The sequence below is a fragment of the Nycticebus coucang genome, chromosome 14 (genome assembly GCF_027406575.1).
Source record: "Nycticebus coucang isolate mNycCou1 chromosome 14, mNycCou1.pri, whole genome shotgun sequence".
Taxonomy (NCBI): Eukaryota; Metazoa; Chordata; class Mammalia; order Primates; family Lorisidae; genus Nycticebus; species Nycticebus coucang.
Genome location: NC_069793.1, coordinates 72,179,864 through 72,198,650, shown reverse-complemented (window position 1 = coordinate 72,198,650; position 18,787 = coordinate 72,179,864). Strand labels below are relative to the sequence as shown.

At 46.9% G+C, this 18,787-nt stretch overlaps 1 protein-coding gene across 4 annotated transcripts in view; it reads left to right on the top strand.

Annotated features, from left to right (window-relative positions):
* Positions 1–18,787, top strand: part of TENM4 (teneurin transmembrane protein 4) — a 799,143-nt gene that overhangs the window by 654,169 nt on the left and 126,187 nt on the right. For all 4 annotated transcript variants that reach the window (XM_053561449.1, XM_053561450.1, XM_053561451.1 and 1 more), the window contains one exon: positions 15,682–15,867. In XM_053561449.1, coding sequence (XP_053417424.1) covers positions 15,682–15,867 — 186 coding nt within the window. The remainder of the gene's footprint in view (positions 1–15,681; positions 15,868–18,787) is intronic.

The following is an 18,787-nucleotide window of genomic DNA, read 5'->3' as shown; positions in this document are numbered from 1 at the left end:
GTGTATAACTGCGTCCTGCTCTGTTAATCCCTGATGAAGCGCCACAGCTCTCAGGAGGCAGGGATAACTTTGGGTGAGATGACTACGTATTCTCCAGTTGGCCCTATGAAAGGAGATGACAGAACCATCAGAAAGGACTTTGAGTAGAATTGTGAGATCTCACCTGGCTCAGTCCTGGGCAGGCCACTCCCTGTAGCTGGTATGGAACATGTATGTGGAAGGCCTCATGTATGGAGGCAAAGAAGAGCCATGTGTTGAGTAAAGCCCTGAGCCCTGCTACTTGCTTATTATAATATGGGGCAAGTTACATCACTTTTTGAAGCTATACAATGAAGATAATGGTAGTACTTACTTTCTGGAGTTACTGTGAGAATTATTGAAGTAAGACAAAAGAGTTTAGCATACTGCTTGACCCATGATGTAGGCTCGATGCATGTTGGCCACACATGATTTGCCACAAGGCCAGGAGTTTAAAAGACAGCTTCAAAGTTACCATCTCCGTTTGCCATAGTAGGAACAGTCTGTGTTTCTTGAGTGCCTCATAGCGTACAAAGATGTCACTCACACACCCATACACACCCTGCATAGCAGCACCCTGTGGGCCAGGGAGGGCAGGGATGGTGTTACCCCCTTGGAAGAGCTGAGGGTTGCAGTGCCTCTGCAAGTGAGGCATGCTGGTGATGGGGGAATCTGCCTGTGCCCAGCTCTGTCTGCTGCCTGGACAGGCCGCTGTCTCTCCTCTGCTGTCTCTTCCTCTCTGGAAGCCCATCTGAGAGAGAATGAAAGAAAGTCCCTCTCGTAATTCCCTGCCGTGTAGACTTTGCCTGCTTGGGTTCAGTCCTAGTTCTGCTACATGCTGAACTTGGCTTCACTTTTCTTGACTTCAGTTTCCTCATCATAGTACCTACCCCAGTGGGTTACGTGATCATTAAGCATATAGAACAGTGCCTGTCATAGTTTAAGCACTTTATGTCTTTCTACCACCTCCCTGCCAAGGGCATTTTCGCTGAGTGGAAACTGTTTTAAAACTATTGAGTTTTTGCAGTGAAGCTAAGCCAGATATGCCTCCTTGCATGGATCCACAAGAGCTGTGAGGCTGTCTTTATGTTTTGGAGTTGGCTACAGGGCAGTGGAGCAGACACTGGGCTTTTGGGGGGGACACTTGCTCCCTATAGGTTGAATGGCTTTGGCAAATGGCTTAACCTCTCTAACTCCTAGTTTCCTCTTAGGTAAAATTACCTTATGGAATCATTATGAGGATTAGGTGAGAAAATATAGGCAAAATGGTGCTCAAAATATCTGGCGCAACTCACACCCTGGACAAGCAATAGCTCTAATCGTGTTATTTATGCTTCTTGCTTCCTGGCATGGCAGGGCTGGCACAGATACTGCCCAGGCCTCCCGTCAGCGGCTGCAGGCCAGCAGACACAGCGTAAATGATCCTTGCTCCATCAGTGTTGATTGTGGGCTCTTGGGTTGGCAGAGATGGGTCCCTGCTCCCTGCTGAGTCCTAGGAAGGAGGACTGTCAATTCCCTGAGATGAGTGTCTGGCTGTTTGGCACCAAAACAGGATTTAATGAAAGCGGCTTAAATCAACATGCCCTATACTCAACAACCAGCCCTGTAATGAAATGTGAGTTGACAATTTCCCCAGCACTTTGGTTAGGTTTGTGGAAACAGTGAAGTCAGATTTTATACAAGTGTTTACTCAGTTCCCTGGCTTCCCAGCAACTTGGCTTCCAGTCTCGTCTCAGAAATTCCTCCTTAAATTCAGGCTTGTTCGTGTGGTCCTCCTTCCTGATCAAGCACACAGGATCACTGTTGGAACAGAAGAGATTACAGGCCATATGCCCCACCCCCAGCCCCCAAAACATTTCAGTCCTCTCAACTCAGGGCCCAGCGACTTCACTTCCTGAATCATTTGGCATGGTGGTAATGACAGCGATGGTGGCAGTGATGGGGGGAGGTGATGGCTGCTGCTGTTGTTTACAGATAGAAAAGAGATGGAGAGGGAAAAATGACCAGCCCAAACAGATTCAGCTTACCCATGGCATAGTTTAAATTAAATCCAGGCCTCCTGTGCCCAAGGCCTGAGCCCTTGCCTCAAGTCCCCTTTCCATCCAGAGAGGTGTCCTTGTCAACAGTCTCGTCTTTCTTCCTGACAAGCCACACAGGATGGAATATTAAAAAGCCACTCATCTCTTAGTGTTTACCACATCCTAGGCACTCATCTAAGCGCTTCACAGCTATTACCCTACAAACTCTTAACTGAAAAGGGAGGTTTAAAAAAGGAGTATTGCTATTACCATTTTCCAGATGAGGACACTGAAAGTCAGAAAGATTAAATTACATGCCAGCATCTTCCTTCTCCTCCACCAACCCTGTTAGTAAGTTGCAGAATCCAGACTCAAGCCACATCTGGCTCCAAGTCTCTCCTAAGCCCTAAAATATACTGAGCAATATATTGTGATCACGTCTTTCCCTAACTGAGCTATGGACTCCATGAGGTCAGTGACTATCAGTATCCCTAGCACAGGGCCAGACCTGCCTTAGGTTCTCAGGGATTCGCGTGCGGATGACTTAGCCAGTAAATGGTCAACATGCAAAAAGAGAGAGAGAGAGCCCACTGGGAACACAAGGGAAGGAGGGCTGCAGCAGAAAGCTCCAGGCAAGGGGGTCCTAGGACACTACCAGACAGACAGCTAATCCCTTCCCTCCTACCCCACACATAAATCTCTAGGCTCCTCCTCTGTCACTTTCCAGATGTAGCTCATGTTAGTTTCATGTGCATTACCAGCCAGGCAGACCCCTCCTGGACAAGACCCCCCTCAGTTCACTCACTTGAAGCCCTTCCCAGGGAGCAGCCCTCCTGGGCTCCATGCCGCACCAATGTTTGCACCAGGTGAGTACACTCAGCAGTGCTGCTGAGAGCAACTTCCCCCACCACACACACACACACACACACACACACACACACACCTCGCTTTGGTCAGCTTTTCATCCTCTTGGCTCAGAGCTGTCTCAGACAAGGGAAAGCATTTAACCTCTTTGAGATAGTCCTTGGAATTAGGAAAGTCTACCTTTCTTTCAGAGCCCAAAGACTTCTGAAGTTTTCAGGTTTTGTGAAATTTTTCAGGATACCCTTCCAAAGGCAACCCATTAGACACATCATTTCCCCTCCATGGTTCTCCTTGAGATCTTCCCCCACCCTACCCTGTGGTCTCTGTCCTCAGCTCTGTAAATTCCTCCCTCATTTCCATTGCTCTGTAAGTTTACTCCAGTCTTGTCTAGTGTAAATGACTTTTATTTAAGAGATTCCACTCACTATATTTTATTCCTCGGGTCTACAAGCTTACAGAAGCAGGACATGGCAGAGATTCTGCCTATAAAATGCTCATGCTGCTGGTTTACGATCCTTATCATTTCATTGCATTTGAGTTTCATGGAACAACAGGTGGAGATGTTTTAGAGATTCAGTAGCATGAGTTTGGCAGTAGCATGTGAAGTCAGTAAGAATTGCTTAGGATTTGAAGTAGATTTTCAAGACTCTGCTTATAAACAGACTATGGCTAATATATCTGCCTTGCAGGGTTGTTTTCCAAACTAGCTTTAATATATTGCACAAAATATCTAGCATGGAGGCTGGAATTCAGTAACCACTCAATAAATGAAGTATTAGTGTGTATTTTTAGAATGCATGATTAGATCTCAATTGGCCAAACAATTCTTTCATGCTAACAAATTTGTCTGAGGACGTCTATATAGTGAAGCTATGGTGCCCAAAGACCTGAAGCGAGTCTCTGCAGCCTCACACAGCTTGCTTGCTCTCTCAGAGGCTCTCTACCATCCTTGTCCCTCAGCCCCAGTACTGGTCACTGATTCTACATGAATGTGCTGACGCATTTATACCCAAATAGCTGGGTTGGGTGGCCCATCCGCACAAGGGCGTTAGCATAAGCCTCCCCTCAGGATACTGAGCTTCCGATATCCATTCCAGAGAGGCGCTCAGCCCCCACACAGAGAGCACTCACAGCAGCCCCAGACCTGCACCCATGCCAACAGGCACACACATTCCTTTCATTCATTCACTGAGCCTTGCTGGCCTCTCCTGTGTGCCGGGCACTGTTTAAGGCACCAAGGATCAGACATCCCCGCGGCCTGTTCAGGAAGTGAGATATTTAATTATGCAGCATGACCAGGGCTCTGACTGATGCATACACAGTACGGGAGCACCAGGGTAGGTGCAGTGCTCTTGGCCAGTAGAGAAAAGGGAAAGGAACCAGGGACAATCCTCACCAAGGAAACTTGTGAGCCAGACCATGAACTGGGGACTGAAGGGACGTCCCCCTGGTGGCCAAGCAGGGAGAGCAGTGCAGGCGAAGGAACAGCGTGTGCGCCGGCAGAGCCTGGGCTGAGGTGGTAGAAACTCCCACCTGGGCCTGACTGGAGGTGGGCGCGTGGGTGCCCCAGGGGTGGGTGATAGGATGTAAGACCAGAAAGTAGGCAGGGTCCAGGTCCTGGCGCCCACAGAATGCCTTACCAAAAATCTTGGTTTAAAAATTTTTTCAGTGAACACTGAAGATTTCCCTTTCAGATTCCACATCAGGGCTCGCTCTTTAAGTCTCTCAACTCAACTTGGCCTACGTTCTACCTTAATTTAGGGGGACCTTCCAGAGTCCAAACTCTGATCCTCTGATCCTTCCATTTCCTCTCTGTTACTATCCTTTCCTGCCAAAAAGGAAAGAAAATCGCAACGCATAAATAATAACATAACAACTGGTGGATGGATATGAGGCTGGAAACCTGTTATCAAATTAAGTCACAATTGACAGTAAAATACACCCAATGCTTTTTAAAAAGCCAAAAGTAGCAATAGGGTTAAAAAAAAAAATTAAAGCTTCCTAAACGTAGCAGTTGCATTAGTGCTAAATTCAATTTTATTTACGAGGCAAAATATAATTACATTTAAATTTGAGAGAACAGAATTTAATTCTTATTAATGACAGAAAGACTGAGTGAGATGCCTTAATGCCAGAGAAATTGTCTTATGTTCATGGATGGGAGAGAAAATTAGATTCAGCATTGAGCATTCTCCCCTGTTACAAGTCTCATTTGTGTAGCCGGAATTGTTCCCTCTCTGAGAAGCATTAGCTTCTCAGCCCAGAACGCACAGCCCCGACATCCAATTAAACATCAAAAGGAAACGATCAGGCTGGGCTATTTCTGTATAGGTATGTTACGGGCAGGAACTCAAGGTTAGAATTTCACCCAAGGAATAATATCCACTGAGACTTAACATTTCCTGTACCCCTTCCCAACAGCAAGTGATGGCCTAAAATCAAACTCCAGAATACTAAGTATCTGAGTGACTGAAGCTGGCACAGAGAAAGAAGGGGAGGGTTGAAGGGAGGCAGAGAAGAGCCCCCCAGTCATCTGGGAGGTAGTGTAGAGGTTTAGACACAATGAGATGGTCAGTTCCTAACATTTAATCAAAGCCTAGAAAATTGGGCCCAGACAGGCTGCTGCTATAAAATTGCCAGAGTTAAAGGTTGATAAACCAGAAGCTGGCAGATTTGTAATTTAGTAGAATTTCCCCTGACAGCCCTGGAACATTTTCGATCAGAATTGGAACTCTTCATTATGCAAATATAAGCCCTCCTGAAATTGGGCTTCAGAATCAGGTTTCTATTTGGATGCCCAAGCTGATGTCTTGCACAAATCTCCAGTTGTTCTCCTGAATCAAACTACTGCTATGATAACTTGTAATTTTTTTTTAAATAACTAGCCTTTGAATGGAAATTTTACATTTTACAGAGGTCCTGCTTATATGTGCTTCATGATTTATTCAAACAACAAATATGTAAGTCTCTGACATTGTAGAAGGTATTATTCTCAGGAGAACATGGATGACTTGCCCAAAGACAGCCTGGGAAAACAAGGATTCAAATCCAGGCTCCTCTGGCTTCATTGCCCATGTTTATCCCCTGCTCACCTTTGCCACTGGCTGTTACCAAAGTTTGTGCTAAAACTGCCAATGAGTCCAGTGTCAGGTTTATAAGGCACCACTTCATTTAGTAACACTGCCAGGAACCGTATAAATTGCATTATGAACTTGGTGTACCTGACATTAGTACAAGGACTAAAAAAGGGACTCGTTTTCATCTTGTGATCAGGGTGAGACTTACAGTGGGTGATGGAAGTTGGATATGAGCAGGCAGAGCTTGGAGGGAGGGGGCAAGCGCCTTACAACAGCCCATTGGACAAGATTTGCAACAAGTACAAAGATGGGAGATTGGGGCATTTTCCAGGAAAGACTAGTAGTTTGGAGTGACTTCGTTTAGGAGATTTATGGCAGTAGTGAGAGGGACAAGGGGTGAAGGGAGCCAGCAAGTTCAGGTCATGAATGGCCTTGAAAGAGTTTAGGTTTTATCTGTCATTGGGGACCACTGAAAAATTTTAAACAGAGGTGTGACACAGTCACATTTGGTTTTAGAAAGATACTCTAATATCACTATGCATTTGAAAGAGCCTGGGGGACATCCTGGTGGAAGTGTCCAGGAAGGAGTTAGGTTAGCTTATGACTAAATGGAGGAATAGGCCTCTTGCAAAAGGTTGTTAGGATCAGAAGTCTTTGGGAAGATAATTTAACATCAGTCACCTTTTCACTCACCCGCATAGGCCTTTTTAGTGGGGTTCTGGTTATGTTCCAACCTGGGCAAAATTGCATATCCCAGTCATATTCTTTTGCTCACCAGACCTTTACTGGCTTGTTTACTTCAGCAAAGTCAGCCCCTTTTGGAGGCCTCTCCAAGCTAGGTTTGAACTCTTCTAATCAGGAAACCAGATACTTTCCAATTAAGATGAATAGCCGTGGCTTACTACGTTCTGTGATAGATGCTTCATAAAGGCTTGAAATTCTAGTCCTGGGGAAGTAGATGTAGAGCCCTGCTCTGCACCAGCATACTGGAATCTGCTTTTCTTCTTGGTTTGAAAGCTCTCTGGGTTCCCTGAATGAGGTGAAAGGCCATGTGGTTTCCAAGGCTCATTAGCTTTCTGCCATCCCAATCTGTGGAACAGAGCCATGGCTTGAAGCAGCTCTGACTCTCAGTGAAAGGGAGGGAAGTTGAAAAGCACAGGAGAGCAGCCTGGGTTTGGCCTCAATGTCTGAAGAAGACTAATTACCGTAAGGAAGTCAGAGGCCCCTTTCCTGTACCTTCTTCCCCTTCTGGCTTCTTAAAACCTGCACTGAGGTTGAAAACCCCCTGCCCAACTTAGGGAGGAAGTGAGATAAGAGTAGATGACACCCTTTTTTTTATGTCTATTCTATTTATTCACCAATATGTTCAATATACGTTTTATACCAAGAAACATAAGAAAAGATATATTTCTTGTCCTTAGCATATTTTGATTCCCTAGGCAAAAATATCATTAGATGACACACTTGAACAAAGCTAATTTGTTGAAAATATAGAGAGAACTGGCCTGTGGGAGAGAAAGTTAACTTGTATTGAGCCTACTGTGTGCTGGACATGGTGGCTGCTTCGTGCTCACTTACATGCCTGGGTAGACTTGAGCTCCTTGTGGATAGGGATAATTTCATAGGAATAGGAATATCTGGTATGTCGTAGGTGCTCAGTATATTTTAAATCACTTTTAAAATTCTGGAAGATAGGGATCCTTATCACCATTTTGATAACAAAGATATGGCTCAAAGGTGTCCAATATTTGTTTCACATAGCTAGGAAGGAGCAGAGCAGGCTCTTGAACCTGGCCTCCCTGATTCTGAGCCTCTGCTCTGTGTGAAATCACAGAACCTTGAATAGTTCTGTGCACCCTGCCCTGTGCCACTAGAACCCGGAGGTACACGTGCGGTTAGAAGACCGGCTTCCTGTGTGAGACTCACTGGTATGCAGAGATGAATCTGCAGTGCAGGTGGGCTGACAGCCTCAAGAAGGCTAGATGTGCTTACAGGTGCTGTGGGAAGGCAGAAGGTGAACCCTCCTGCTGGGACACCAGGAGGAGATGCAAGGGGGAGGTGGCATTGGAACCGTATCTCAGAGCCCATGTAGACTTACACACGCCAAGATTGGGTAAAGGAGCTCAGTATATGGAAGCTGCATGTGCAGACACAGAGGAGGGACCAGCCAGTGCAACAGGAGCCCTCTTGTAGCCAGTGGTCTGGCTGACCCCTCACATGACTGTCCTCTGGGGCAGCCGCTAGGTGTCGCTCCAGTACTGCCCCGCATGCCACAGCCTAGCTTAGGACTGGCACTTCCTCCCTCTCCACCCTGTCTTTCCTTGCAGAGCATCCGAAGTGCCTGTCATGCTCCTCTGGCTTTCCCCCTTTTGTCTCCCTTGCCCTAATCTGCTGAAAGGAGATCTCCCGGCCACCCCCTCCCGGCGTTGGTGCCCTCCTGGCTTGCCTTTCTCCTTTCTCCATGTCCTGCTGTTCCCCCGGTCCTTCACCTCCACTACTCCCCCGTCATTCATAGCTCCCTTGCCTCTGTGACTTTCTCCCATACCCACCTGGCAAAACACAGGATCAGTCCAAGCTTTCATTGTTTCTGTCTTACTGCTGGCTTCAAGGTACCACTCTGCCAAATCACATCATGCTCACAATCTTAGCCTCTGCTGGGCCCTCCCACTGCCTCATTTATTCCTGTGTGCTCTCGCTGTCATTCCCCACAGGGGCTCGTTCAGATGTCTACAGCTGTCCTCCAGCAGAGGTCCCTGCCTCCTTCCTCACTGAGGACACGGAGCCCATGGTTAAGGAGGTCCCCATTATCCAGGCTGCTCCCTGCACAGTTTGTCCCCCCCATCTCTGTCTCCCCAGAGGATGAGGGGCCCACTAAGCCTGCCCCTGGGGCTGTGTTTCGCATCTGTCCTCTCTGCCTGGTGAGAGACTCCTCAGTTGAACATCATCCCCTTGCTCTCCCCAGTGTCTTCAAGCCCTTCCTTCCCCTGGCCTTTACAGTAAGTACACATCACAGAGCTGCCAACAGTGAACATTTCATAAAATATGTGCACATGCCAGGTGCATCACTTAGCATGCATTTAATGGGCTCACATGCTGAGATGTTGGTCTATACCCTGTAATGCAGATGAGAATGTTGACACACACAGGGTTGAGGTAACCTGCCCAGGTCACATGGTTAGACAGATGGACAGATTGGCAGGTGGCCTGGTGACAGCTGGTTAGGTGACTAGATGCTTCGATGGATGGACTGACAGACAGATGGGTGCTAAGCAGACAGATAAACAGACAAGTAAATATACACTGGTTAGGGATGATTAGGAGAATCAGACTCCGATTCCAGAGATGCTCTTGTCTTGCTGAGCGGAGACCTAATACACACTCAGCAATCAGGAGACACTGGCAGATTACACCAAGGCATCACCCAAACTCAGTCCCACAATTCACAGGCAAAGACACTGTGTTAATCAAAGTCACCTTCCATTCTAGCTGGGTCCTCCCTTCAAGCAGGTCCCTTAACCTTTCCAAACTGTTGAGCTACAGTTTGTGAGTAAAAGTATCATTGCAGAGATGAGAATAATATTTATGAGACAATATTTATGTTCCACCAGTAACAGCTCTGGAACATTGCAGACATTCCATTTTATCCTTATTTTTGCCTCAAATGCTGAGAAGCTCAGCTTGGACTTTACACCAGAAATAGTCCCTTAGTTGTATAACTCAGATGAGCTGGTGATAAAATGGAAAATCCTGGCAAGAATTATATTGTTTAACCCGCCATTACAGTTTATTAAGGTCAGAGCCTCAGGTCCTAAGCAAAATAGAACAATTTTACTTATTATCACTTTCCGTGCTAAAGGAAGAGTTAAGAAAGGACCCTCCCCCACCCCCAGGAGGTCACATGGGGTTAAGGCTCTATTTCCATATCTCTGGCATTTTAGAAACAGATTCACCTGCCTCGGTTCCTTTCCAAGCAGCAAAGAATGAAGATTTTGAGGTGGGAATCTGTTCTATACCTTAGTTTTATCAATTTTGAGCACCTTTGTAAGAAGAAGAAATTTCATAGGAAAATTATACGTTAGTCTCTCCCTTTAGGAGACAGACACAGCTTCCCCTACTGGCCATTTAATGAACTGGATTGTAAATTATGTCCACACAAATTAAAGCATAGGTGGACGTGTCTCAGGCTTTGTCTGGGTTTGTAAGGGGATTTACATTTGCCTAGGGCAGCTTGTCCTGTATGTATACATACCTTTTTTGGCACAATTACTCATTAGCCAAACCTTCTACCATATACCCGCTCTTCCACCTCTTCCCCATGTGTTCGCCTCCTTCCACATGATAGAAGAACAGTTGTGACATGGGGATTGGTGTAAAGGAATATATGTGTCTGAGGGTGTAAGAACTGAGACACTTTAAAATTACAGAGTTCACACTCAGAGATCAGAGAAGATGAGTTTCTAAGGTGCCTGGGCACAAGGGAAACTGAACCTCTATATAAATATATTTAACAAAAACTTTTGCACAGTCTGGCCCTGAGATGGCGTCAAGTCGGCTGACATACACCTCCTCCATGAACCTTTCTTTTCTCATGCTTCTGTTCTTTCAACAAACGTTTGTTGAGAGCCATGCTGTGCCACACTTGGCACTAGCACCAAGGAAGCAAGAGTAGAAGGTAAGACTTGTCCATCAGGTGGGCTTCCAAAGAGGACAGGTCTGTACACAGGTAAGGCAGGTGGGAGAGGGAAGGGCCGTGCATTTGGCTTTCTGTAGGAGAAGTGCTAATGTGTTCTTTGACCTGGCCAGGTTCATCTGCAAGACCTCAACACTTCAGAAGAACATGATAAGCTTGGAATGAGAACGTTAGGACAGTTGAGGATTCTCCCCTGATTGTGATACTCCTGGGGCCATGAGGGAGAGCTTCATACCCAAAGTTTGAGGCTGCCACTAGAAAAGCAAATATTTAGCTTTTCAGGAAGATGTTCTTCTATACAGTGACTTGGAGTTGTGCTGATAGAATACATCTCGGGTCCTCAGCAACCAGTCATATGCACAACATAGTTTCAAAAGAGTTTTTCATGTATGCTTCCTTCAATTATCACCTTGGCAGGGGGCCATTTTACTCCCCCTATTGTAGGGTTAAAAAATTATAGCTCAGAGAGATTCAGTAATTTTCCCACAGACCCACAGCTAGGATACTGGGGAGTCAGAATCTGAACCCAAGTCTACCCTATGGCTTGTGTACTCTCCACAGTACTTCAAAAGATTCCTCCCAGACTCCAGCCCAAGAATAGTCAGAAAACTCTGCTGTTGGTCATGTGAAAGTCACCTGGCATCTATCAAATGCTCCCTTGTATGTTGTGAGAGTCAGAATTCTCATGTGATCTTTTGACTTCACTTTTGCACACTTTCCACTACATCTCATTGCCTTTCCTGTAAAAACACGTGCATGTAATTTATTATACCCTGACCATGCACCAAGCACTGTGCTACAAGCTCTACTTGCCTTTATGCTAACTTACTGAATTTAATGGATTCCTATTATATCTGTCTGCTATGCTAGAACATCAATTCCTTGAGGTCAGGAAAAAACCATGTCTGTTGTGATTACCTGGGGGATCCCCAGTGCCCACTGCAGGACTTGCACACAGTGAGCACCCAAGAAATCAAGCAAATGAGAGTAATTCCTACAGCCACACTCTAAAGCACGGTCGTTGATGTCATCTCCAGTTTACATAAGGAAACCTGTGGCTAAGAGAGGAGCTGTGACTGAATCCCATGAAGGATCCCTTACATTATGTAAAAGGCATATGAGCTGTCAAAGCACATTCTTTAGCATCATCCCCTTTCTTTTCACGAGCCACTCCAGGAAGTTATATCTGCTTTAATGTCAGAGCAGAATCTGAGAAGAAACTATAAAGCAGTTCCTTTTATTTAAGGACCAAAAAAAAAAAAACCAAGGTATTTGAGAAAAGAACCAATAGGGACTATGACTTGAGACCACAGGATGAAGTGGCATCTCAGGTTTCTGCTCCCAAACGAAGCACTCCATCTCCCCACTCAGTCAGACAGGCCCATCTGCAGAGAACCCAAGCGCTCTCAGGCTGTGTTACCATCAGTTAGCACCCCATAAACATCAGGGTCGCCTGTGCAGGCCCCTTCCATTGAAACATGTAAGAGCTCACACCCCAGCTTGTAAAGGGCTGGTGGAGGGGTGCCCAGCCACCAGGCGACCTCAGCTTCATGCCAGGAGAGCAGGTCCAGTGGAAACTGGCGTGGAAATGGGGTGTGTGGATAGACAGATGCAGACAGGGTGACCAAGTGTTGGGAAACTCTGGGTAGAGGATCTCATTTCATTTCGTAGATACCCAGGGTCTGGCGTGGATGTAACAAAGGGTAAGCACCAGGGCCAGAAGTGGGCAGGGGATCTTCTGGGAAAACCGGGAGTTTCCCTCAAAGGAAAGCCGACCCGTGGTGTGTATGTGTTCCTCGCCCCTTCTGAGGCTCAGCATCCTTCCCTGTAAAAGGCTCTTGAAGTGCTGATTTTCAAAACAAGGTCAAAAACATGAGATGACCATGTGACCTTCTACTGTCTGGGTCTCAGTATCCACACCTCTAAGAGGAGTAATAGCCTGGTGTTTTCACAACATTGTTATGATAGTTAAATGAGAAATTATACTTGAATAATTCCTTATAAACTATAAAATCTGATATAAGCATTACTTAAGCCAAAAATGGCTTTCTCAAATATTGCCCCATTTGCTCTGACTGAACTCTGTAAAATTGGTGAGGTGGGATTATTATCCCCACTTTATAGAAATGGAAAGCAAGGCTCACCGCATTGCGTAACTTGCAATTTGCATGTTACCTGGGCACTGAGTGGCTAAGCCATGGGTAGATCACGAATCTGTCTGATCTTAACTTTTGTGGTTCTTTTAATCAATTGTACATAATCAGACATGAGTAACAGCTGCACTTTATTTGGCTATTATTTGGAATGCCAATAATAGTTTGTGCTTTAATTAGGACTGTGATCTCCTGGGGGACAGAGAGTACATCCTACTGACCTCTGTATTTCCAGCACTAGGTACAGTCTCTGGCATATAGTGGGCATAGGTATATATTTTAAGAAGAATAAATGAATCCATATCAATTTATTAATGCCTAGTAAATATCAGACCCTAAGCCCTTTTGGAAGTATGTGCCATCATAAGCCCCATTTACAGAGGAAGAAAAGGAAGCTCAGAGCACATAGCTGGTAGAACTGAGATTTGTGGTCATGTCTGATTCCAAATCTTACTGTCTTTCATCTGCACTGTCTCTGGGTTAACTAATAAAAGAATGCAGTACCTATTAGCCAAGACCCAAAGTCTAAACGTCACTTGTGGGGAAGCCTGCACCTATAATCTCGTGCACACTGCTGCCTGAAAACCCCCAGCTTTGGCCCCGCAGCTGTCACTCTCCAGGCTCACACCTCAGTGACTAGAAACTGACACCTGGAAAAAGTGCTGAATAAACCCCCAAACAAATACTAAGTTGGTCTTCTCTCCCAAGGCTCTCAGGAGAAAGCTCTAGCCCTGAGCCCAAGCCCCCTCCAGAGTCACCATTTCCCTTTCAGTGTTGGGTAGAAGAAATAGGAACTTCAGAGAGAGGACCCAGGGAAGCCCAGGCCTGGTGATTGTCATTCTTTGTCTTGAGGAAAGCCCGAGATGATGCCTTGTGAGAGAGAAGAGGAGGGAGCTTGAACAACACCCAGGGCACTGCTGCAGGCAGTGACACTTAGCTCCCAGACTCACCCTCCCGAGGCACATTTTCACAGTAGCTGGTCACTAGAGACAAGCAGACAGGCTGAGGGCTGTGCACGAATGTTTCCCTTCCCAGGCATCTGTAGCCCTGGTCACATCCTGATCCATCCATTATCCCAAGAACCTCAATAAGGGGTCTACTCTGCCATGACCTGTGGGATAGACAGACACACAAACACACTACCATGAAAGTGGAAAGGAAAGGAAAGGAATAAGAGAATAACCACAGGGTGAAGCACAAGAGGCTTCTCAGAGGAGGGGTGGAGTATGCTATGCAGCCCGAAGATGTTGCATCACAGAATCCCCCAGTCTGGAGTCTGAAGATACAGTAGATGAGGAAATTGACACCAGAAGAGAGGAAGCGAACTTCCCAAGGTCCTTAGACCCCCAGTCCAAAGCTGAACTTCTTGCCCTCATCTTAAGGAAAGCTTCTGGGGTTACATGATCTTTGCATGCCCTTAGTCTTCTACTTCACTGAGTGCTCACTGCAACCCGCTCAGGTCAGCAGAGGGCTGCTCTATGGCAGCAGCATCCTGCTCCTGCCCCCAGACTAGGACCTGCGGCTCAGTGAAGCCCAGGGACCCGGTAAGGTCACACGGCTCAGAAACTCCAGAGCCTGCTGCAGAACCCAGGTCCTGAGCACCCGGTCAGAGATATTACTACCCACCTTACAGGTGAGAAACCGGATGTGGTCCTGCATGTAGGAGGTAGTGTGCCTGGCAGGGTGTGGAGCACAGGAATACGCCATGAATGGCATGAATGTTTTAATCTGAAACATTTTATCCATTGTCTTTTTAGATTGGCAGGAAGGTCTGAACTTCTGAAACCTAATTTTGTTTTCTTTTCTTTTTCAAAACTAGCTAGAGTATTAGCAGCTTCTAACCCAGGAGTGCAGCTTGGAGGGGAAGAATGGGCAAATGCAACTTGATAGAGGTGCCAGTTAATTTAGTTTGAAAGAAATGAAAAGGGTTGGGATTTTCACATGAATTTGAAGAATGTTGGGTCACGAGGCGTAAAAATCCAAGTCAGATTCTCCACCAGAGCCTTGGCAGAAAGCGTCAGTGGACACGGTTGCTCAGCCTGCCTCCTAAAGAGCAGTTGCATTTTGGAAGTCTTTGCCACCTCTGCCTGCAACAGGCGTGAAGCTGTTGCTGGCCTGGAGCCCGCGGGTCTTGTGAACCTGGCCCTGTGTGTTTTGCACCATCTCACAGGCAAGCCTTTGTGAAGGGTGGGCAACCCCACTCTGGCTGTGAAGTGCCCCGCCCCCCCGCCCCCAGCTGTTTGCTTTGGATCCAAAAGCCTATTTAAATGGTACTTGGAATTGGGGTGAGTAAGTAGGGGGCTGGAGGACAGAGAATAAGCCCAGCAAGCACAGAACACACTGCGGGTTCAGACAACAACCTGCAGCCTACCTGTGGGGTCGGGTCCTGCCTCTTCTGCCGCTGCCCCACACCCACCTCAATGAGCCTCCGCCTCCTCACTGCCCAGCCAGACCCACAACTTCATTTGGCGACAGGGACTCATCCTCACTGTTTTCACACATAACTGGTTTTTAATTAAATCTGACTTTCCCTCACATCTGTTCACATGGCCGTCTCCTTTGGAAGCGGCAAGCACAAAAGCAGGGCCAGGCTGGGCGCAGGGAGAGGGGAGCAGAGCCTTTCAGGCCCTTCTGTCTGGGTAGGGGAGAGTGCGCAGGGCCGGCTTTTGCCCAGAGAATTGTTCTCATCCGAGGGTCATTGTCCACGGAGATTAGTCTCCCAAGCCTTGGGAATCCTGATCTCCCACAGAAGCCTAGGCAGGTAGCCAAGTGTGACCTTCGTGCCCAACATTAAATGTCCCAATGCTCTTTTCTCTCTCCTCTCTCCTCCCTCCTCCCCTCTCCCCTCCCCACCTCCACAGAGATCTGTGCCGCTGACTGCGGAGGCCACGGAGTCTGCGCAGGAGGCACCTGCCGCTGCGAGGATGGCTGGATGGGGGCGGCCTGCGACCAGCGGGCCTGCCACCCGCGCTGTGCCGAGCACGGGACCTGCCGCGACGGCAAGTGCGAGTGCAGCCCGGGCTGGAACGGCGAGCACTGCACCATCGGTATGGCGGGCCCAGGGTACCTCCTCGGGTCTGCAGGACACCTCCGTTGTTCGGGGGCACTTCGGGGCCTGCCTGAGCCCCCATTGCATGTGAGAACAGGGGGCAGAAAGTCCTTTCATCTGACGACATTATGACTGGCATTTCTTAGACATCATTTGGATTTAAACTCAGTTGGATTTCGATTTTCAACCTTACTCCTGCCGTTTGGCTCTCCCAGGCTAAATGCAGTATAGCTTTGTGTCAAGGAGCTCTGTGTTCAGGAATGAGGCAGATGACTGCCACCTAGGAGCTGCAGGCAAGCCCTGTCCTTTCTCTGAGCCTCAGTTTCCTCATCCAGAAGGTAGAGGTAATAATACATGGGAAGAGTGTAGCACAGGCTGGCACAGTGTGGGGAGCCTAATACGTGCAGCCATTATTGTAAAAGGCACTGCCTGGCTGGGATGGCGCTGCTGGGCTCTGCACCCTCTGCGGTAGCCAGATCCCGGGTCAGAGCTCCCACAGAGGCCTGGAACCCTGGGGGAAGCTTCCCACAGCCCCCAAGGCCACATCTGCAGTCCATTAGGCCTGGGATTGCCCTCCCCACCCTCAGCTTCTGTTCTGCTTTTGCGTTTGTCTCCAGTCCCCTCTCTGGGGGTCTCCTCAGCACCAGGCTCTGCTGAAGCAGCACTGTTGGCAGTTTTAAAAACAAGCTGATCACTTCGTTCCCTTCTTTCTGCCTTTCCTGCTGGTTTTGTTGATTTTAAACTCAGCCAGGCATTTTGCTTTGTTTATTATCCTGGAATGAACACTCACCAAAAACTCTTTAGTGAATCAACTAGTTTATGTATATGTGTTTTAACTTTAACTTCTTCCCCTTCCTTTTTTTTTTTTTTAAATGAAGGGTCTGTGATCAGATGGTGAGCACATGGTTTTAGAATAGAAGGCAGCATTCTGCATGTCTTTCTGGCTCAGAAAGTGACCTCTTGGGACTTGGAGAAATTGGAAGATACACCCCCAGCTTTTGAGAGACAAAGGAATTTTGAGCAAACACAGCTACCTCGTATTTCTTGTGGGTTTTTAAAATCTTTATTCTCTTTGTTTTGTAGCCTGACATCAGTTTACATCTCCTTGGTCCCCATCCCAGTAACATCACTGCCTATGGAATACCACACATTTATTAATATTAATAATAATAATGGCTTCCAATTTTTAAGTATTTACACTGTGCTAAGAACCTTAACTGTATTATTTTATGCTGCTAACAATTGCCCTGTGAAGCAGAATGTACCTAGCATGATTTCCTATTTTCTCAGGGCCCCGAGGCCTAAGGCCATGTAATGGAAAGAGGTAGAAAGGGAATTTGAAGCTTGATTTTTCTCACCAGATGCTAGCGCTGCAGTCCTTGCATGACAAAGCCCAGGTTTTCCACTGAGGCGTCAGCTCCTTCCCAGAGACTGCGCACTCAGAGTTCCTCATCTAATTGGCCCCAGCCCCCGTTCTCAACAGAGCCACTCCCTGGAGACAGCAGCTGATTGCTCCGGGGCATCTACTGTATGCTACTTGGCGGCTTCTTCTTCGTGTCAGTGTCATTCTACCTCAAGATGTCCTGGGGACCCCTTAATGAGGGAGTAACCCCAGTCGTCTGAGGGCCCCTCTTCTATAAATTTGCCTTTCCCCTCCCTCCACTTTTCTGCATGACTGAGGAGGACTGACCTTTCAGCCTCCCCACCCAGGAGAAGGGTGATCCCTAATTGAACAAAACAAAAGCAGATCTCAGAGCCCATTCAGTTTTCTGTGACTTGCTTACAGAATTCTCAGCTCACCTTATCAAAATTCTGAAAAGTTTATAAATGTCAGACAAAAATTGTATGAGATAAAAGCATCTGATCTGAGTCAAATGAGTCAAATGATGAGGGACTCTGAGAAATTCTCCCTTAGACCAAGCACGGATGATTCACGACAGGGTTGTGGGCAGGCCTTGTACACATGGTGTCTGTGGATTTTCATCAGCCTGGCTTTCAGAAAGCTCCTTTTATTCTGTTGCTGAAAAGTCAACCCATCCTCCCCAGCTCCCTAGCTCACCCCATTATCACTCTTTACGAGATTCCTCCTGGAGGTTGCAGATGCTTTTTTCCCTCCAGATAAGGAATACATCAAGGTAAATGTGCATAATATGAGAGCAAAGTTGACAGTCCCAAATACCAGCAAAATGTCACAGGACGTTGAAGAAGTAATGGACGAGTCATAGGGGCTCAGGTGAAAGGACTTTGGCTCAGAATTCTATTACCTTTCATTGTATGGTGAGCATTTTCTTTGTTCTTGTCTAGTTCTCCTGCATGGCAACCTTCTGTCTGTGGGTCTCTGCCTGTGGCCAGCTGCATCCCCAAGAGAAAGCCAACACCCTCACGTTGAAGGGACACTTGGATGACCTTGTTAGGATGTAAGGGAGGGGAGGGTACGCAAATGAGAGGAACAATGGTAGGTGCCTTCCTTTCCTTGTTGAAAAACAAACGAGAAGGTCAAATCCTTCTTTAATCTTTGATGGTAACAAGAATCATTGTCTTATGTTTCCACGGAACTTCCCACCCTGGAGGGTCATTTAGGAAAAGAAAAAACTTGCCTATGTGAAAAGTTAGAAATTCAAAGTCTTAAGTCTTCTCTTGTTATCAGGTTTCATTATTGTACAATAGACCATTAGCATGCAGCTGGTTCCTACATTGCCATATCAGAGATTTCCCATATCAGAGAGAGAACTGGTGTCCAAGACACTGATGCAGAGACCTCCCTGCAGTGGAAGCGCCTGTTTATTTACACACGGCTGCCTTCCATAAACAGGAAAGAAGGACTTGATTGCCTACAGCAGGAATAAAGAATTTAAAGAATAAGACAAATCTCGGCTCCTATGGCCAAATCCCCAGCATAAGAAACTTTTTACCCAGTG